The sequence below is a fragment of the Sebastes umbrosus genome, chromosome 15 (assembly GCF_015220745.1).
Source record: "Sebastes umbrosus isolate fSebUmb1 chromosome 15, fSebUmb1.pri, whole genome shotgun sequence".
In the NCBI taxonomy this organism is placed as follows: Eukaryota; Metazoa; Chordata; class Actinopteri; order Perciformes; family Sebastidae; genus Sebastes; species Sebastes umbrosus.
This window is the reverse complement of record NC_051283.1, coordinates 30,798,839-30,820,943: the sequence shown is the minus strand read 5'-3', so window position 1 is coordinate 30,820,943 and position 22,105 is coordinate 30,798,839. Positions and strand designations below refer to the sequence as shown.

Sequence of the window (22,105 nt, the reverse complement as noted above, 5' to 3'; positions counted from 1 at the left end):
TTCATTAACAGTACAAAGCTGTACATTTCAGCGACAGTATAATAATGTTAATTTGACAGTAACATAAAGGCAACCCTGCTGCCAGTTCTTTACTGTTATTTTACTGGGACATTCTTAACAGTGTGCAATTACGCACGCCCTCTCTCTCTCTCTCTCTCTCTCTCTCTCTCCACCACACACACACACACACACACACACACACGCTCTCACTCTTCGTGGGAGTAAGAAGTGTGTAAGTAAAGAAGGGAAGAGAGAAGAGGAGAGAGAGAGAGAGTGATTCCAGGTCTCTCTCTGCTGCTCTCTCCACTTTGGGTACCCAGCAGTCTGACTCAATGGGGCTTTAGCACTAAGGGGTTAAAACACGCTAAAATAAAATATATTTATTCACCCCCCAAAAAGCCCTTTTTAGTGTTTAGGTTTAGTGCATTACGACAGACAGACATTTAGGTTAACTCATCCAGCACAGTCTCCAGAGGCGGTTCCTTTCTGTGTCTGTCGCCTCCAGAAGGTTCAGTCGGTGTCCTCTCGTCGGCTGGCTTTCTGTGAGAGGATAACTTCCACCAGATCCCTCATCCACAGCTCAAACTCCTGCGACACTATGGATACTGGAGATTGTCCCTTCAGGAAGAAACGGAGACCATGGCGCATGGAGCTCTCATCTTTCGCCTTGGTAACCGTGATGCTCGTCTTGTGCCAAACGACCGTGGCTCGGGCAGGTAAGACGGTTTTCTATTATTATTATTAATAGTTGTGATGTTTTTGAACGAGTCTGTTTATTTGCACCTTTTTTTTTCTTCATTCTTCACTGTCTCACCTGGATTTACCCGTGCGTAAAATCCGTACGCATAGCATCCATTATCGGACACTTGCGCACCTGATGTTTCATTTTCCCCTAGAAATGTGGTTGCGAGCAACAATATCCAAATGAGTTCATCTTTTTTGGAGCTGTTGTTTTTCCTGCATATTTGCTACTCGACAACTGATAGAAGAAAGCTGGGAAATACGAATAAGTGATGCGAGGGAAATCCAAGTGTCCGATAATGGACCTATGTCCATTTTAGGTCCATCCCATAAAAACACACGAATAAAAAAAAATTACAATAATTGCAGTCTTTTTCTGTTTGTTATTTATTGAAAAAAGTATTTTTTTTTTCTTTTTTCTAGCCTTTAACATACCCTGTCCGATAATGGATGTTACGCACGGTCAGTATGACCACAGTGTAAAGACGTTATAAAAGAAAAGCCTATTAATTGCTTGTTTCTGGAGGAAAACAGAACAAATGTTATGTTTTGAATAAAAGTTTTGTTGTCGCTCAATTTGGACATCATTCCCTCCCTCGGCTGTGTCCATGCAGACAGGCTGACAGGTGTCATTTAGTCTGAGAATATTTCAGGCATCCAGGTGCTTTTTTTTCTCGTTTGGAAAAAATGTGTCTGATGTTGACTTTTCCTGTTTATCTTAATCTTAATCTCACTACTAAGAATCCCGTTCAGTTTTGACAGGATGTGGCTCATTTTACTGCACTTCTGTGCGTAAAATCCACTGGGGGGCATGGTGTATAGGACGGTGCAAAGAGCTGCTTCAGTCGCTTTTGGGCAGGTTTTGTATAGTATTTTCAGTATTTCAACTGAACGTTGGTCTGTAAGTAAACTGGGCTCAGAGTTTACCAGTTCAGCCTGTGCACCAGTCCGACCATCACTGCCTCTGCTGGTCCAGGGAGGAGGGATTTCTGCATCAGGATGTGACAATAAGCTCATGGAAAGTTGATTTTTCCAGCTTGTAGAACAACATTTGTATTCGTTTTTATACCAAAGATAATATAGTTCTACATTCATATTAAGACGAATGGTTTAGACATTGATTGAGAACATTTTGATCAGTAATATTTTACTTTTATGTTCTTTTGCGTTCCCCTCACTCTCTCACAGTTATCGATTAGTTGGACTAAAAAGGAATTATCAATTATTATTATTGGAATGATTGGTATGTGCTGCAGTTCCCCAACTGGCTGCTAGTTGTGTCGAGTTATTTTTAACACAGAGAATCTATTGATTCACCTGAATCCAGATCAGTCCAGTTCAGTTCAGATCAGTTCAGATCAGTTCAGATCAGATCAGATCAGATCAGATCAGATCAGATCAGTTCAGATCAGACTTTTGATGCAGAATGGCACGCCATGGAAACACATCAAATGAATGCATTCATGTTTTTTTATTTCAGAGTGCAACAACACGACTTGAAATTGTGATCTGTTATGAGGTGTATAATTCACCTTTTTAAATGATGAATTTGTGATTTTAGTTTGACTACAGTGGATCTGAAGCTGTTTGTTTTTACCTATTGTTTTATAATATTAAGCTTTTGGCTGAGTCACATCATGCAGATTTTTTACCAGAGGTTTAATTTACGCGCAGGTTTTTTTTTGTGGGGAAATAAATGTACCTTAGAAGTTCCAGTTGACAGACGATCAATGGCTCTTTATTTGTAACAGAAGTTGCCCTCCTCCACTGGTGTATTCTTTGGCCCCGTTTCCAATTTCAGATTGCGAGAGGCGATTGCACCTTCCCGTCGTCTCCCGTGTGTATTTTGGAGGAGGAAGACTGAGACATTTTTTTGCTTTTTATGAATAGGTTATTATGCGGCGGAGCACCTCGGTCACAGGGGTTCGGGAGTGAAAGCGTTCAGTGTGTCTCCGTGTCTATGTGAGCTTTGTACACTTCTGTTTGTATATATGCGTCTGTAAGCTATGGATGTTTTTTTTCTTCCCCTATTTCAGGGTGTGGAAATGTATGCCACATCTGTGTGAATGTGCCTCTGTGTGCGACACCTCGTGCAGCAGGTTGCATCTTAAAGGTCCCATATTGTAAAAAGTGAGATTTTCATGTCTTTTATATTATAAAGCAGGTTTAAGTGCTATATAAATACTGTTAAACTATCAAAACGCTCAATATACGGAGAAATACACACAGCCCGTATTCAGAAATTGTGCTTTTGAAACAAGCCGTTAGGATTTCTGTCCATTTGTGATGTCACAAATATACAATATTTAGACCATTAACACGGTTTTAAACATTATAAATGTGTCCCAGTTTGTTTCCTGTTGCAGTGTATGTTAGTGACATCAGCTGACAGGAAGTAAACATGGACCCAAACTGTTGCCTAGCAACGCAATTCCGTTGAAGTGCACTAAAACGGAGCGTTTCAGTATAGTACAGGTATATTCAAGCAGACATTATGAGGAAAATAAAGTTTTTTTTTAACATTGCAGCATGTAAACATGTTCTAGTAGAAACACAAAATACAAGTATGAACCTGAAAATGAGCACGATATGGGACCTTTAAAGGATGCTTATAGAGGCACAGGGAGTGCGCGCTGAAGAGCTCGAGTGGTGGTGGTGGTGCAGCAGTGCAGATGTTTAGTGTAAACTATATAACAGCGCCCCGCCCAAGCAGTGAAAGACCGATTTAGAGAAGAGAGTGGTCACAATCTCTCATATTTATTCTCTCTTTTCCATGGGAGAATGAAGACTAGAAAAAAAGGAGGAGGAGGCACCGGGAGAGGCCGAGAGAGGCATGAAAGCCCCGTTCTGTTCAAAGGAGGAGAGAAAATCAGAGGGCAATATTTTCTTGACATGGATGTTCCTCAACCTCATTTCAAAGCAGAGCGCTCCTCAAAGGGCAGTCTGTCTCAGTTTGGCTAAACATAACTTAACCCTGCTCTCTCTCTCTCTCTCTCTCTCTCTCTCTCTCTCTCTCTGCTGGTGAATAGAGCTACTATATGTGGTGGAGCAGCAGCCTTTTGACAGCTCATTCCTGTGACTGTATGGAAGTGTGTGGTATTTCAGGCTTCTGTTGGTCGCATGTGACCCAGCCCGCCTGGCAGCTTTAACCTTGTCCTTGTCATCATTTTCCCATGAGCCCTTGTGGCTCTGGCGATCCACATCCATACCTCCTCCACCTGTTACCCTATAATGAGTCCACTTTGATCATTTTTGCACTGGTTGGCCTCGGCTATAGTCAGATGCCTTATCCCCATCAGATGTCAGCGTTGCACATATTTCTCAGCAGTCATCATCATAACGCTGAGATGAAGAGCTACGAGCCGTCACAATAAGATGTTACAGAATTGGCAGTTGACTTTGTAACTCACATTTCTTCTGCAAAATGAGATTTAGTTGTTGCATAAAGACCTCGTATATCAACAAACTGACACAGCAGCCCAGTCGCACAGCAGTTCGTGAAATGGTCACAAAATTTAATGTATTGATTTGTGTACATAGACACGAATGAATACCGGGAAGTTTGAGGAGGGATGAGGTCGGGGTGGACGGGCGGGTCAAAAAACATGACTTGTTGTTTGTGTCCCGTGTGAAACCAGAAGTCAAAGTTGATTTATTTGTAACTTCCCTTCTTAAGTTACGGCACTTCCAGAGCTATTTTAAAGCGCAAATTGCCACGTGCGCCACGAGTTGCTGGACATTTGTCAGGAAAACGCACAACAAAATACGTTGTTGAAAGTCGTGCTGAGCGTCACGAAAAAAAGGGAAATTCATGTCTATGTACATGAATCAAATAAAACACAGGACTTTTGCCCAGGAGACCGCTGTTCGTGTCCCGTGTGAAACCACAAGTCAAAGTTGAATTATTTGTCACTTAACTTCCTAAGTTACAGCACTTCCGGAGTTATTTTAACCCAAACTTCAGTCTGTTCCTAAACCTAACTAGGTAGTTTGTTGCCTGACCCTAACTAAGTTGATTTTTTTCATAAACCTAACTAAGTAGTTTTATTTTGAAAAGCCTGGAGCATAAATTGACATATACGTCACGTATTGCTGGACAATACGTTGTTGAAAGTCGTACCGAGCGTCACGAAAAATTCCTGCCTATGTACGTGAATCAAATACATTAAATTTCGCGACTATTCCCTGAACTGCCGTGCGACTGTGTTGGACACTTACTAGACTTTTTTTTTGCCCTGAGCGAAGCCTCCTGGAAAAAAACATACTCTCATTCTTCTGCCTTTAATACTGCCTCCTTTGCCAAGATTGACAAACCCCACGCAGCCACAGCTCCACCCTAAACTTAACCACGAGTAATGTAAGGTTGCTACGTTGGTGGTGGAACACAACCTGGGAGGACAGGCTGTCTGGGACACTGAGTTCAGGGCAGGTCTCTTTTTGGCCAGAAAACTATAGACTAAATGCTATGGCCACCCTCACCATCACTCTCAGTCTCTCAGTGGCCTCAACCACAAATAAATGGCATCATTTGCATGAACAGATAAGACCCAGACTGTGGTTGTAAAAGAAGTGAAAAGCTGAGATACACATTAACACTTCATGACGTCCCCTCCAGCTGAGAACTCATAAAAAAATCCTTTCTCAGACAAAACCACAGTCACACTACAGCCTTAAGGGAGCACAAGATATAGTCCTTCCTTCTTCCTTCTTGGTTTCATAGGTGATGATTTGGTGGTTTGTGTATGTGGGTAGTTGAGCATCGTTCCTCCGAGGCATTCATGTACAATGTACGATGTACAAGAGGACGGGACAGGAGAGCGTGCCAGCCGACTTTATAATGACAGGCTGCCCGTATAGGACGCTATTCCTAGTCACTGTTATTTCGTGCTTCTAGGAAGTCGGTGTAGGAGGGTGCGGAGACCAGCTGTGTGCTTTTTGCATGTATAATGTTAATGTACTATCTCTTTTCCAGACGTCAGTACGGTCTGTCCATTTGAAAATAGTTTTAAAAATGTTGCTTTAGGATAGTTGTTGGACTGGGATGAGCGGAGAGGGTTAGTCCATCATGTATTAGTAGACAGAGGAGGGTTTAAAGTACAAAAAGTACTTGATCACAGGGAAGTACCTCTCCTATCTGGGAATGTGTGAAGTGGCCTAATGCAGTAATCCCCAATGAAGTGGGCTGGAGCCTATCCCAGCATGCATTGATGAGAAAATGAAAATTTGCCAGCAAAAGTAACCCAATCATTGCATCCTGCCACCCTGACTGTGCACAGTGTATTCTACTATTAACCATGTGATGCCATGAACATAAATGAATTAGTGATGGCGGCATTAGTGCAGGAACAACAGCTGACGTAGGACAGCAGGATTTCTAGTATTCATTACATGTGTTCTTCAGAGTAGTTTTCACATTGTCTCCCATCTCCCTCTATCCAACCATCTCCATCTCCTCACTCAGCTGAATTACATCTATAAAGATCTCTGACGTGGGGATTCCCACACTGAAAAGGTGTCGCTATACAGACAGTGATGATGATTATTATGATTATGTGATGCTGTTGATCCACGGCTGTTACACTTGTATATTATTCTAAGTCTGGCTAGACTCTGAGATAAATGTAGGTATTCAGATATACCACTAGTCACTGTTATTAAATGTATTTTCATTTCATCTAAACATGTTGGCTGCACATCACACTGTTTCACATTTAAGTTTGTTTGACTGTTAGGATTAGACCAATAGATTGTTGATTCTGAGATAGAGATGTGTGTTTTTTAGCACGTCTTAGGTTATTATTTATAAATGATGTGTAATATCTGAGGGCAGATTATAATTTGATTTCTTGTTTTGCCGTAAAAAATGATCTTACTATTGTCAGCTTCAAATCAATCATACTGTCAACAGTGAAATTGAATATCAGTTGAACCCATAGACTGTATATATATCATTTATATGGACGACATGTCTCCTCTTCCTCCCACTGTACAAGAGTGAAGCCAAAATCTCACCATTCAGGAGCCGAGCACGGCCGCAGCTTGCTAGCACCATGATAGCTGTCAGCTAGAAACACACTAAACAACCAACCGTAATATCTCTAGAACTACATTTATGATCAAACTGACGCATGTTCTATTACACACACTCGTGACGGTTATGGAAAGTTAAAGTTACGTCTCCTCTCTCGTACATATTCCTGAGCGACTACTTCATTCAGAGCAGCTGTCAATCATGATGGAACACTTGAACAAACATCAGCGTGATAAGATCTACCTAAAATCACAGAAACCATCTTTGGGAAAAATATATTTGCTGTGTACTTTGACTTTTTAGTTTGCCCCATGCAACTGTCAGTCCAAAAGACCTGTGGCGCTTCTAATTTGTGCCCTCACTGACTGTCTGTCATATGTGATGGTATGGTACAGGGACCCACTGACTGGTCAGGGCCCTGCGGTCCCATGTAGGCCCTGTGGTCCCCTGTAGGCCCTGTGGTCTCATGTAGGCCCTGTGGTCCCCTGTAGGCCCTGTGGTCCCATGTAGGCCCTGTGGTGTCAGTATCCACCCTCAGTTCCAAACTAAGACTGTGGCCTCCGGCCCCGAAACCACACGAGACTCCAGCACGATACACGTTGGCAGCCTCGTCAGACTGGCACAGACCACATAATGGTCCACAGGGGAGGACAGTAGAGGACTTCTTGGACATAATGCTGGCAGCAGCTCCTCAATGGAGGGAATGAAGAAACCACATTAGGCTGCAACACAGTGAACACTGAGCTGTAGTGACGGATGAACCACACGGACTGTGGGATTCATTAGTGCTGATGGAGGCAGGTGTAAAAAGATAGAAGCTGTGTTCTTGTCATAGAGATGAATTGATGAAGGTTTGTACCTGAAATGCAAATCGATTCTGGTTATCTATTAATCAGTGTTGCTAAAATATCTGTAGCCACTTGACCTCTGGGTTCCTCTTTGGTGTTCTTAAACAAGGTGCATTAATGACGTTTAGCTTCCCAGTGAGATGAATAACGTCCATGGATGTATGAAGAGAACTGGATCCAGCGTTGGAGGCGGGGCCCCGTTCATTCCTATGAGAGTTGCTCAGTGGAGCATGAAGCCTAAATGGCTCGACTTCCGTCTGGAAAAGTACCCGGATCTCGGGCACTTGGAACATGCGCAGTAGCGTCCGCTCAGTCACATGACTCGGTCACACGGTCCCAACGTCACTTGGCGCTCCAGCCTCGGTCTGGATCTCATTCAAATGAACGGAGGAAAGGAAATAACTCTGGATTCTTCCCCAATCTAATAAAAACAAGTCATAGACATTCATGTTGGGACAATTCATAAAAAAATGGGCATCAAACTTGCCATCATTTCTGAATTGTGTATAAGCACGTTGCAAGCAAAGGCCACAAAAGCACTGCTGTCTGCATATTGTGCTTTACTTCGGTTATTTGACTCAGTTTGTAAGACCTTTTTTGTCAAGGCAGACATTGTATAGAGGCAGACAATGAGATATATCCATTGGATTTTGGATTATTGCAGAAAATAAGCTCTGAGGCAAACAAACGTTTGTGATTACATGTTTTGTTTAGCAAGATAATCTTCACAAATGAACACCACTTTTACCACCTTAAAGGGAGATTTGTCAAGTATTTAATACTCTTATCAACATAGGAGTGGACAAATATGCTGCTTCATGCAAATGTATGTATATATTTATTATTCGGAATCAATTAACAACACAAAACAATGACAGATATTGATCCAGAAACCCTCACAGGTACTGCATTTAGCATAAAACAATATGCTCCAATCAGAACATGGCAAACTGCAGCCCAACAGGCAACAACAGCTGTCAGTGTGTCAGTGTGCTGACTTGACTATGACTTGCCCCAAACTGCATGTGATTATCATAAAGTGGGCATGTCTGTAAAGGGGAGACTCGTGGGTACCCATAGAACCCATTTACATTCACACATCTGGAGGTCAGAGGTCAACGGACCCCTTTGCAAATCCGCCATGAGCGTTGTGTATTGATATTTTCCCTCTCAGAGCAGCGAGTCAACATGACGTGACATCTACATGATAATTAACACTCTGACAAACCGAACCCTTACTTTATACCATATAAATAATGTAAACCCTCTTTTTTTACAGCATGGGTACTCATAATGGATTTTCTGTCTGTGTACATAAGGCATTATAAATAAATCTTAACTACAGAGCACCACGTTGAAAATTATAACGTGCAGCAGCTCGTCCGGCTCGCCGTCGTGGTCAGCTGGGTGGATGATGACACAGCTGGTGGATGAGGAACAAACCGGCATATACTTTATGCTCTTTAGTGTTATATTTAACGTGTTGTCATGTACGGTGCTTTTTGGAGGCTCCCGCAAAATCTTTCTTTATTCTTGGAAATTGCCGGGAGACTCAAGACATAAAATTGGTGTACAGATGAACTTTTTGGGTCTCTGTGTGTGTGATTGTGTGTGTGCGTTAATCTGCGGTCAATATTGCACGTCCCTCTCGCTCTGTGTGTCTGACAATGTGGTCGTTGTGTAAAGGTGAGAGGGGAGGGGTCAACGTGTCAGCTGGAGTGTGTGTCTGGTATTTGGCACAGCTGTACCAAAAGAGGAAAGGGCACACGTGCACACACACACACACACACACACACACACACACACATATAGTATGACCCAGAGTTCAGAGAGCTGACTGTGTGTGTGTGTGTGTGTGTGTGTGTGTGTGTGTGTGTGTGTGTGTCCATGCAATATACTCAACATAGAAGCATATGCATTATAGTTAAATCACCCAGGATGGTCTTTTAATTAAATGTTTTGAGCTAGAGTTGACCGCGGTGTCCTCCGAAGAGTAGAGACGCAAAGAGATGAAACTCTGGGGCTTTTTTGACAACAGCCGCTAGATGGCGCTGTGGCCATTTTGGACTGAAAACACCAAGAGACGTCTGTAAATCAGAGGATATTTAAAAAAAAAAACTATAATAATAAATAAACCTCCCAGTAGGAACACTTAACAGTTGTAAAAGTCCAGAATGGCGGAGGTGTAGCTCTGCTGCTGGGCGCTGATGTTGCGATGGAACGACCACTTGACTTTCACCTCTTAGCAATATACACTCTATGGTGTCCCTTGCCTCTGACTCAATGCATGCTGGGATAGGCTCCAGCCCACAAAGTAAGTAGGGCTAGATAATTGATGGATGGAATATATATATATGGAATATGATACTCCTTATTCCAATCATTTAAAGGGCGGGTCCATCTGCATTGTTTTCCCACTAAGCTGCAAAAAGCAGTGCCTTTCAGTAGGTTACCAAAGTAAGCTAATCAAGAAAGAGGAAAACAAGCAGTAAGAGCTGATCTAAGGTCTGCTGTCCAGCTGCCGTCTATGAGAGCTGGCTGTCAATCACTCTGAACTCCGACCAAACGGTCAAACTAGGCAGCGCTGATCAAATATGAATCAATATTCTGTTACGTTAATGCCTATTTCTCTCCTCACATGTTCTCACAATCATCTTGTAGTGCACGGTTTAGCTGTGAAATGAGAAAGTTTGTGACGCCGCCGCCATATTGAAATCTGGTGAAGTAACGCCAAGTTCTGGTCACATGACGGGAGCTCAGCCAATAGGTACGCTCTCTCTCTGAACTGACCTGTGATTGGTCAAAGTCTCCCGTCCCGAGCTAGATGTTCTGCAGTCTGAAAACAGAGCCATGAGGAGGATCAGAAGTCTAGTTTTCTCTCAGAACACTTGAATTACAATATGCTGAAAGGTTATTATGGGATGTTTGCCCAATGATGCCAAAAATATACTGCCTACTGCAGCTTTAATGATATGGGATTGTTTAATGTTTCATGTTGGCTTCATGAGAAACCCAACAGGCTGAATGCTTTTACTGTGCAAACTCTCTGGACCAGTGAATCTCATTCTGAGGTGTCGTGTGCGTACAGGGTCTAATCTGTGTGTCCTGCTGCTTCGTGTCCACACTGACAGTAGAGGTGTGTGTGTGTGTGTGTGTGTGCGCTCTCAGTCAAGTTGGCTGACAGGATGTACAGACTCTGTTTTATAGTGATTCGTTCAGTAAGCATCAGCATTGTTGATCTGTCACTCCTGTGATCTTGTCTGTTTGCAGCCCTTCAACAGACTGTATTCACTCTTATCTGTTAACATTGAAGCCTGACACCAACTGAATTAAATCTGTGTCAGCTCCATCTAGTGGCGACTGAGGAGGACTACAGGAACACAAACTGTTGAAGCAGCACGTCTCATTTTTACAGTGTGAATACCAACCTGGGTATCACACGTGTTTTATCAGGTTGAATACTTGAATTAGAATATATTACCTAAGAAATGATTCAGTAAAATCAAGTCTGTGTTTTCTAAATATCTGATATGTTGTAACATTATTCAGCTTTTAAGCACTACAGAGACTTTTTAATGTGTTCAAAGTATACTGACACAATTTCAAACTTGGATATGCCTGCACACCTAATCTCACTATCCCTATGTTCAGTGGTCAAACATCATCATCATCATCATACAGGTACATACAGGAAATTTGACCTCTGCATTTAACCCATCCTAAGCGTATAGGAGCAGTGAGCTGCTGTAAATATTAGAGTTATTATTTAATTAATATTATAATTATTAGAACTTTAAACATGCACTATCTGCAACCATCTTGGACTCTAACCACTGGCGCACTTTACACTTACTTTACACTATACATCCTATATACCACTTTATAGACTGCACATATGTACATATTGCATTTATTTATTGCACATACTACATTTATTTATTGACGGACTGCACACACTATGTTCACCCATTCACTCTGTATCTTTTATATCTCTATTATTGTTTTTATAATGTTTGTATACCTTCACCTCTCCTGTGTTTCACTCTGTTTGCTGATGTTGCTGCTTTGACACCTGAATTTCCCTCCGGGGATTAATAAAGGTTCATCTCATCTTATCTTATCTTATCTTATATTATATATTGAACCGCCAACCTTGTGCTTAAAGGTCGACCCGCTCTACCCGCTGATTTACAGTCGCCCCACATATGAAACAAACAAAAGCTTCTAGTGCGACCCCCTGTCGATTAGTCAAATTATCGGTTGTTTTATTCTTTTAGTTTTGGTCAGTTAGTCATTTTTTAATGCGTTTTAATCTAATTTTCAAGAAACTTATGAGCACATCTCTGCTAAACACCAGATTTAAAGTGCTTTTGTGTGATTCTTTGTGGAGAATCTCAGTTTTACGGATCTGTCGATTAAATCAACTAATTGAGTAGTTAATTGAAAATCATTTGATTGTCGAAAAAGAATGTCTTTGGTCGAGGACGGCCCTAAAAATGTAATAAACACAGGACTTTAAACCAGGAAACCTGTGGTTTGTTTTGTTTTACAGGTTAGTGACGTGTTTACTGAACTTAGTTTACGTACTTATTTTAAGTCCAACCATGACGTTTGTCCTGAACCTAACTATGTGGTTTTGTTGCCTAAACCTAACTACAAATGACTTATACAAGATTCTCACTGATATTAGAACGAAGTTCAATTAAGTCTAATTAGTAGCATCAGGCGGATGAGTTTTAGTCGTTAAGGCAGCCAGTGCAGCTGTCAGCGGGGAGAACTGCAGGCTGCTACTGTAATCTTTAGTGCTGGTTGTAACTGCCCTCGCGTGCCAGGGCGCCCTGTTTCCTGTCTTAATGACAGCAGTGTAATTGGCCCACGTTTATACATCAAAAGGCTGCGACCATCTGCGAGCGCTTACGGTAGGAAAGGCCGATGGAGTGGGAAGAGGGAGAAGAAGGAAAGTAAAGAGAGAGAGAGTTTGTTCCCCTCTTTGGCGTTTCTGTTTTTCTACCTTGTCTAGTTTCATATTTGCCTCCTCTCATCTGGTGAGGTGTGTTGGTGCGGTTGTCCCGGCCTCACAGGGCCTCTGTGGCCCCCGCCTGTTATTTTTGTGGGTGTGTTTTTGTCGTGATTGTGGTCCTCCAGGCAGGAAGGGCCCCCTGGCTGCAGATGTGAGCTAGGCGGGCAGCGGGGGGGAACAGAGCGGCACATTGTACTGGGCGTACTGGGGGGGAGCTCGGGCTGCAATCTGATCCAGTATCCTGCCATCACAGAACCACGCTGTCTACTGTCACTGCCTGACCCCCCAAAACACACACACACACACACACACACACACACACACACTCCCTCAACCTCTTTCTCATTCCCAGCGTTCCTGTGCAGACCGGCAAAAGTCTTGGGAAAAAATTCAATGTCCGTCAGGTCTCTAAAGTCTCAAAAAGTTTGGAAAACGACACACAAAGTCTGGAAAAGCATGACATTTGAGGAACAAAGCATTTCTGTTTTCATCCCTCTCAATGTTCATCGCTCTCTCTCTCTCTCTATCTATCTCTTTTTATCCCATCTTCATATATGTCTCATTCACCTGCCTCACTTTTCCACTTTCACTACCTAACCTCTGTTCATTTCTGTCGTCAAGCAGCTGTTTTTAGGGAAGTTTGGATGGTTAATGTAGCATCACAATACCACTCAGTCTACCTCTTGTTTTCCCTTCCTTCTCACATATTGCTTCTATACGTCCATCTCTTCCTCTTCCTCCCCCTCCACTTCCTCTTTCTCTCTCTGGCGTATAGAGTGACGTTAATGGTGCTGTGGTCTAGACACCCCGAGGCAATATTAACACACCATTTGCTCTGTCTGAATAAATATTACCATCTGTGGGCCTGTCTGACTAACCGTTAGCTCCGAGACGCTGGGTGTCACCTAAACACTGCAGTGCCACTGATCCCGTGAGGACAAACCTCACATTAGAGCCCCGTATAAAGCATCGCAAGCGGCTGCTGGATTTACTATAACGCAGTGTTACAGTTTTTGTTACAGAGTCTTTGACTGCGGCTCTATACGTGTGATAACGGTCCACAGATTCATGTTGATGTACATGCTTCGGCTTTCATTTAGTTCTTGATGGACAGTTGAGCCTCCTGGTGTGTTGCTGACACTCAGGTGTTGAATAAGGACGCTGCATCATTCGGTAGTAGTAGAAGTAGTGATGGGCTCCCTCGTTGAGTTAATGCCATGTTGTTATATGCTCTGTTGTGCTTTTAAAACACGCTGAGGAGTGCATGATTACATCGGACACCTTTTAAAGTGCCTGTAAATGACGTGTTTATATATATTTTTTGATAATATTTTATCAAGAAAGAGAACATTATTCACAGATATCTAACATAGAGCATTTTCACTTTCCAACCATGTCGTACTAGCTTGTAGTGAAGGAGGCTAAATAACGCTCCAAACTTACGCTACATTTTGGCGAGGAAAAACCTGTCATGGCGGATTTTCAAAGGGGTCCCTTGACCTCTGACCTCCAGATAAGTGAATGTAAATGGGTTCTATGGGTACCCACGAGTCTCCCCTTTACAGACATGCCCACTTTATGATCATCACATGCAGGTTGGGGCAAGTCATAGTCAAGTCAGCACACTGACACACTGACAGCTGTTGTTGCCTGTTGGGCTGCAGTTTGACATGTTATGATTTGAGCATATTATTTTATGCTAAATGCAGTACCTGTGAGGGTTTCTGGATCAATATCTGTCATTGTTTTGTGTTGTTAATTGATTTGCAATAATAAATATATACATACATTTGCATAAAGCAGCATATTTGTCCACTCCCATGTTGATAAGAGGATTAAATACTGGACAAATCTCCCTTTAAGGTTCATTTTGAACAGATAAAAAATGTGCGATTAATCACGGACAATCATGCGATTAAATATTTGAATTGACTGGCAGCCTTAATTGCTCCTTTTGATTTCCATCTGCTCATGTAGGGAAATTCATTACAACGTAAGAAACGTGGTTGCTTTTATCCAACTTATCCTACAGTACGGTATTTATTCTAGCATGCGTTGTCATAAAGAGAATCAAACCCTGACATACTGAAATACCCAGACTGACGCAGTGCCTTTGAGCAATGTGAGAAACAGCCAAACCACAGTGCAGACTGAGGGTGGAGAAACAGACCTGGTTGACCTCAGCGTGTGAAAGTGGAGACTGGATATGAGACTGGTGGTACAGGCAGTGTGTGTGTGTGTGTGTGTGTGTGTGTGTGTCATGTGAAACTGTGAAACTGTGAACTGCTTGTGTGCCCTCAAACAAACACTCATTTGACTCAGCAGCAGTATCACATCAACAGCCACTTGTTTCAGCTGCTTGGCTGTGGCTCAGAGGTAGAGCAGGTCGTCCACCAATTGGAAGGTCGGCAGTTCGATCCTCGGCTCCACTGGTCACATGTCGAAGTCACCTTGAGCAAGATTAACCCCAGATTGCTCCCTAAAGGCTGTGCCGTCAGATCCTGATGGGCAAAGTTGGCACCTTGCATGGCAGCCTCTGCACATCAGTGAATGAATGGGTGTGAATGGGTGAATGCTGACATGTAGTGTAAAGCGCTTTGAGTGGTCGGAAGACTAGAAATAGAGGGAACTGATTTAAACTGAGCTTTATTCTACCTGCCCCGCAGTGGTTCACATATGCGGCTTTGGACTCACTGACACAGTGCTTTCTTTCTTACATTATACCTAAATGTACAGTGGTAGCCATTGTGAACATGCTCCTGTATCACATTAGTGCTGCAAGAACATTTAAGATGACTTGCCAGATTAACTTTTTGGGCAAAGTTATGTCTCTGCAGCTGCAAAGAACAGCTGCAGTGAAAGATAAAACCCGTCCTCTGTTTTGGTTTCAGCAGTAAAGTTTAAAAAGGTCTTGACCTTTTACAGTGATTTCTACACAGCCTGGAGGATGATGAGCCTTCTGAAAATTTAAAGGGGATATATCATGCTCATTTGTAAGGTTCATATCTGTATTTTGTGTTTCTACTAGAGAATGTTTGCATACTTTAATGTTCAAAAAACACATTCTTTTTCTCATCCTGTGTGTCTGAATATATCTGTATTCACCCTCTGTCTGAAACGCTCCGTTATAGCACCTGTTTCTTTAAGACCCCCTCTTTAAAAAAGCCCAGTCTGCTCTGACTGGCTTGTGAGAAAAATATGGTACACCTTTGTGGGCGGTATATTCTAATGAGAATAACAATATATATATGTATGTGACATAGGAAGGGGAGCCACATGTGAATGTCTTGTTCAATCACAAAAACTGACTGGGTCGTCTTATTTCTCAGTTTGTGGGTGGTATGTCCCCTTTAAGCCTGCTGTAGTGTAATTAATAAATTGTCTTTTTAATCTGTCTTTTTAAACACTGGTCTTATCTGTTTAACTCATAAAAGTAGATCTGCAGGAGGGATTTATTTCCATCACTGTAGGCATCGCAGATACAGTATAGCCGTAAACCTCTAAATCCCAACAAATGTAATGACAGTTTTCTTCTCTTTCCTCTCTTCCCTCAGACCCAGTGGACGTGTTGCGGGCTCTGCAGGTTCCCTCTCTCCCCGAGGGCGTGAAGAAAGTCCCGGGCTTCTGCTCATCCCGTCGCTCCGGCACTCCCGACCACGCTTACCGCATCACCAAGAAGGCCCAGATCTCTGCCCCCACCAAGCAGCTCTTCTCAGGTACAGTAGGCTTCGTTCACCTGGACGGGACAGCAGAGACACAGATGACATTATACCTTCATTAACGGCCATGATTCTACAAACCAAACACTTTTCCTGCTAGGGCCGGAGTCGATAACGTTACTCGCTCCCGGCGCTGCCGCCGCTCTCTCTCTCTCTCTTGCTTCACCACTCACACTCGCTTCTCTCATTCAGCAGCCTTGTTATGTCTGTAAAACGTTACACTACGTTGTCTTTCATCTCGTCATCTACCGCTTTGTTCTTTCTCACCGCGGACGGCCAGCAACTCCCGCCGCACCTCGATGTCTCGCCACACATCCACACACGTATCTCTCTGCTCTCAGAAGGAGGCGGGGTCACGCGTCATCAACGCGTCATCAATGCGTCATCAACGCGTCATCAGTTACATTGCGCATGTGTTATACTCTGTGCTCTTAATGCTCAGGCTGATTGGAATCCTTCAAAATATTCCTGAATCCGGATCGCCACCAAAATCTAATGGATTGTTCATCGTGCCACACCCCACCCCTCCAAAACATTTCATTAAAATCCATCGCGGACTTTTGGAGTAATCCTGCTAACGGACAAACCAACAAACAAACAAACCAACACCGGTAAAAACATGACCTCCTTCCTAGGCCTTTGGCCTTGGCGGAGGTAATAAAAACAGGCTATTGAAAGTTAGTAACTGGTTTTCCCTCATGCTGTGATCAATACGTTGATTCTTCCATAGCAATGTCAATTTTCCCAAAGTAAATATAGAAGTTCTGAAAGTGTGTCAAAACATTGAGCATGTACGTATTTTCACACTTGTTAATGTTCTTGTGTCGTACATCACACTAGCACCACAGTACACTTTAGGACGGGCTTAATATTTAACATATTTACTGTGAATTCCAGAGCGCAGGAACCTATCATTAGACGTACAGGTTGCTGTTTATGTTTGGATGTATTTAAAGTTTAGTGAGGCTGTGGTGCCCCGTTGCTAGATTGCTCGTGGGTGTATAAAGTATAATTATGTGTTACAGTTAAACTGTGTGGGAGAGCCATAACAAATTAACGTATAAGAAGACTGTCTGACACCCTGGAGTGAGGAGCGGAAAAGAGAAAGTAGCACTTATGTGGTTGTGAAGAAATCCCTCAAAAGTCACTTTGCTCTGAGGTTTATAGCTGCCTTCCTTCACCAGCTCTGCCCACCTGTTATTACGTGTCCTCGTCTACGCCATCAGCTTCACGTGGGACGAACTCTGATATTGTGCAATCAGTTGATCTTGACTCAGATTACTTTAAATACCTTAATGTCACCACTAGTGTCTTTTCTATCCTCTGTCCTCCTGCACTACTTCCCCTTACCAAAGACAAGTTTATTCAAGTGTGCTATTAGTATATTTAAACTTAAAATAAGAGAGCATGCTTTCAGTTTACTTTTGATGTACTTATCAGACATATACTTAACAAAATTATCCTTAATTATACTTGGCTGATGCTGACAAGTATACAGAAAAGTATATTGGCTTATCCTTACCTTTTAATAGAGTAGCCTATTAGAGTGTGTGAGAGTTTGTTAATGTCTGTTTTGATATGAATTTACTTCAATTGTTTTTACATTCTCCGTTTCTCCGTTGGAGGCATGCAAGAAAAACTAATTTTCACCACAAAACATCAAGTCAAATGGAGCAAAAGTGTCTCTATGTAACACATAAATCATCAATCAAATACTATAAGAAGTTAAAGAAAACTTACAAGTATACTTATGGTAAAAACTATTAAACTGAGAGTATACTCTATACTAAAGTGTACTTTCATAAACTAAAACGTGGGCTACACGTATATAACTAGTAAACTAACAGTATACCTATAAGTTCACTTGTAGTATAGTTCATTTCATAGTATAGCATGCTTTACAAAATACAACTTAGATGTAAACTAGTTGTGCACTTAAAGATACTTAAAAGTATACTTTTATAAACTAAAAAACGGGCCAATTTAGTCCCAAGAAGTATTGAAGTAGTACAGTTACAAGTATACTACTAGTACATTGATATTAGTACACTTATTACATAAAGTATACTTGTGAAATATGCTTGAACTTTGCTTAAGTTTACTTCATAATAATAACTTCAAGTATACTACTTTTTCATCTGTCCAACTTGAAACCTTCTCTTTCCTCACCTCCTCCTCCTCCTCCTGCCTCTCCTTCTTTTCTGTGATACATAAATGTTCTGGTGCAAAGTCCAGGTCAGTCCACTTACAGTACAGCTTTGTCCTTTAGCCTCCTTCTCCTCATTTGTTTCTTGTCCTAAACTACCCACATGCCAGTCTAACGATGACCCACATTTATGATCTAACTCTTTCCATCTTTCATTCCCTTTCTCTCCTCCCATCCCTCCCTTCCCTCATCAATAGGTCGGTTCCCGGAGAACTTCTCCATCATGGCTCTGGTTAAGGCCCAGGCTGGTCTCCAGGCCTTCCTCCTCTCCGTCTACAGCGAGCAGGGCATCCAGCAGCTCGGCGTTGAAATGGGACGCTCGCCTGTTTTCCTGTACGAGGACCAAAACGGCAAGCCGGCCCCCGAGGACTACCCGCTGTTCAGAGGCGTCAACCTGGCTGATGGCAAGTCAGTAACCGGAAACAACCACTTTGTGACTGGTTGAGATGACACATTTTGGGGGTCATGTGGGTGTGAGTGGTTGGGAGTCGTATGTGTGGTTGGAATATATATATATCTGTGACTCGTGGGGTTGATTTGACACCTTTTTTAATCAGGCCTGTAGTCACAGTACACATTTATTCGCCTTCGGTTGCTCCTCCTCGTCTCTCTAGGTGGCATCGCATCGCTATCTCTGTTTCAAAGAAAAATGTGACCCTGCTGCTGGACTGCAAGAAGAAGATGACCCGCCCGCTGCCCCGCGGCAACAACGCAGAGGTCGACACCAACGGCATCACGGTGTTCGGAGCCCGTCTGCTCGATGAGGAGGTTTTCCAGGTGAGGATAACCTGCGAGTGACAAACTATGCTGTTTCACAAGTCTTTATCTTCCAAGTCCAGTTTCAAGTCATTCATTTTCTGTCAAGTCGAGTTGCAAATCATCAAAACAGTGACGCAAGTCTACATCTGTGGCTCAGAGGTCGAGCAGGTCGACCACCATGTCGAGGGGCAAGATACTTAACCCAATTTGCCATTGAAGGCTGAGCCATCGAGGTGTTAATGAGTATTTAGATCAGATCGTGATGGGCAGGTTGGCATCTGGTTGGAAGACTAGAAAGGCGCTATATAAATCCAAGTCTATTTACCGTTTACATCTCTGCATGCAGCTGTGCAGGTTTTTGTTAATCTGTTGTTTTTTTGTTCCTTTAGGGAGACATCCAGCAGCTGCTGATCGCCTCCAACCCTCAGGCTGCCTACGACTTCTGTGAACACTACAGCCCCGACTGTGACTCCCCACTGCCCAAGATCCAGTCTCAGGACCCCAACACATACGTGAGTAACACCGCCACAGCACCAGTTCATCCACGGACACAGTTGGTCCTCCACCACATTTATGAAACTTGTATCAAACAATGAACCTTTTATAGTGAATCATTATCTTGAAAACATCCCAACTATGGGTACAGTATCCAGCCTTTATATTTCTTTATATCACGCTCTTCCACCTCTTATAAAACCCCGTAGCACTCCCGAGACTACTGTAGTGGCATCTATTACAGAGCGGGTAACCTCAGACTGTACGCTAACACCACTCATTCATAACACCGTCGGCTCATCTGTAGCTCCGATAAAGCAAACAACAACCTGTGGACTTTTGTTTTCCTTTTCTGATGGTCATGTATATCCTACGGTAAAGGAGATTGGAAACGGACTGAAGCACCTTTTTACATGGAGAGAATTGAGAGATTCATCCAGCTTTTATCATGCCTGACTCTTAAAGCTGCAGTAGGTAGAAATGGAACAAATATGATTTTAAAAAAAGTTATTTTTTATAAAACAGTCACTATATCGTGACAGTAATGCATGAAACAGGTAATCTGAAAAACATCCTGTGCCTCTGTGTCCTCCGGTGCTCCTAACGGCATCTGCAAGAATAGAATAGAAAGCTTTATCGTCATCGTATTAAATACAACGAGATTCACAGTTGCCCCTCCTGGTCAGTGCTTTAAAACAAATACTTGACAAGACTAAACGAGGCAAATAAAACATATAACAGGTAAAACACACATAGCTATAAAACAAATAAAACAGGTGAAGTAGATGTAATAAATAAAATGCAAACAAAGGTAGGTGCTCTTGAGGTTTATTAGATTAGATAAGATAGATAGATATATAGATAAGATTTCACAGACCGGAGGAAAACAACCAATCAGAACCTCGCCGTCTCTGAGCAGCTGTCAATCACTCACAAACTCCGATCAAACGGTCAAACTAGGCAGCGCTGATCAAATATGAATCAATATTCTGTTACTGTAATGCCTATTTCTCTCCTCAGATGTTTTCAGAAACATCTTGTAGTGTACTGTTTAGTTTTTGCCCATTGATGCCAAAAACGTTCTGCCTACTGAAGCTTTAATAGATACTTCTGGGTCAGTTAGGAATCTTTCCTAAATGAAAAATACTCTCTCATCTTGTGAACTGGCACTACGGCCCAGCGGTTCACTCAGCGGTTAACTCAGCGGTTAACTCAGCGGTTAACTCAGCGGTTAACTCAGCACTGTCAACCTTTCAGGAAAAAGGTGCTTTAAATTCTTGCTGCATGTTCTTCCCATGTTTGCTTCAAGTTCCTCCCGATATACCCGGTATCCTCTCACAAGGGAGTTATAAAATCAACTCATTTAATCGTGAATGATTCATCAATATACAGCAGTTTCTCTCGGGATAAATAATGTTTTATCTTATCTTTCCATAGACAAAGAAAGAAATGTAAAATTGAGAAAGTTGTGTTAAGAAAGTTGCACTACATGGAAAATATGATCTAATAGTAAAAAAAAAAAACAAAGGCCACAGCAGTCGTCTGAAAACGAAAGAAAAGTCCTCAGGTTCAGTTTGAGGGTCATATGAGAATGTCATCAAAGTGCTGCTCTCCCTCTCTGTCTTCCTCACGCATCCCCGTCATCAGCAACATGTTGTATACATCCATTTCTATTTGCGTTGGAGAAACACACATTTGAATTGTCCAAGCGGTGGATTAGTTGTTTTTCTTTCTGCTCCACTGCGATGGAACACAGAAAGGTATAAAGGAAAGAGGATGATACAAGCCAATGTGTCTTTCCTCACCCGGTTTCTCTCCCATGGATTGAAAGAGAGAGAGAACTTGTTCAGTACATAAAAAAGATGCAAATGAAGTTAAATTCTGATTGGTTTTCTGGTTAAATTGAGACACATCGAAGCATTTGGCATGAAGATGGCTTGAGGTGGAGCCTCTTTGCTTACTGAGACTGGTTGTGCACATTGCATATAAGCTTTGCCTCCCTGTTTCTCTCTGATATTAGGGAGCTGACAGTTCCCCTGACACCAGAGCTAAAGTAGCAAGCGATTTTCATCCGCATCCAAAGTACATAATCTTTGTTTTATAATCCTGCAGTCAGTCACTGTACAGAGCTCCGACACTTCCGCGCCCCAAACCCTGTCATGTTGATGCTGTTGAACTGACTGCTTTCTGAATGAATATAAATCAGTGTGGTTTTATTCATTGACTTACATTTCTCATTCATCGAGGTCGTCTGTGTATTTTTTAATATCAACACCTTTTAACCAG

General features: G+C 42.4%; 1 protein-coding gene across 4 annotated transcripts in view; it reads left to right on the top strand.

Moving 5' to 3' along the window:
• Nucleotides 1-207: 207 nt before the first annotated feature.
• Nucleotides 208-22,105, top strand: part of col11a2 (collagen, type XI, alpha 2) — a 58,904-nt gene continuing 37,006 nt past the window's right edge. For 3 of the 4 annotated variants that reach the window (XM_037794586.1, XM_037794588.1, XM_037794587.1), the window contains exons 1-5: nucleotides 209-716; nucleotides 16,195-16,356; nucleotides 18,763-18,973; nucleotides 19,180-19,342; nucleotides 19,714-19,836. In XM_037794586.1, the coding sequence (XP_037650514.1) occupies nucleotides 599-716; nucleotides 16,195-16,356; nucleotides 18,763-18,973; nucleotides 19,180-19,342; nucleotides 19,714-19,836 (777 nt within the window). In that variant the 5' untranslated portion in view covers nucleotides 209-598. Of the gene's footprint in view, nucleotides 717-16,194; nucleotides 16,357-18,762; nucleotides 18,974-19,179; nucleotides 19,343-19,713; nucleotides 19,837-22,105 lie in introns of all 4 variants that reach the window. The other variant, XM_037794590.1, reaches the window with a different exon arrangement.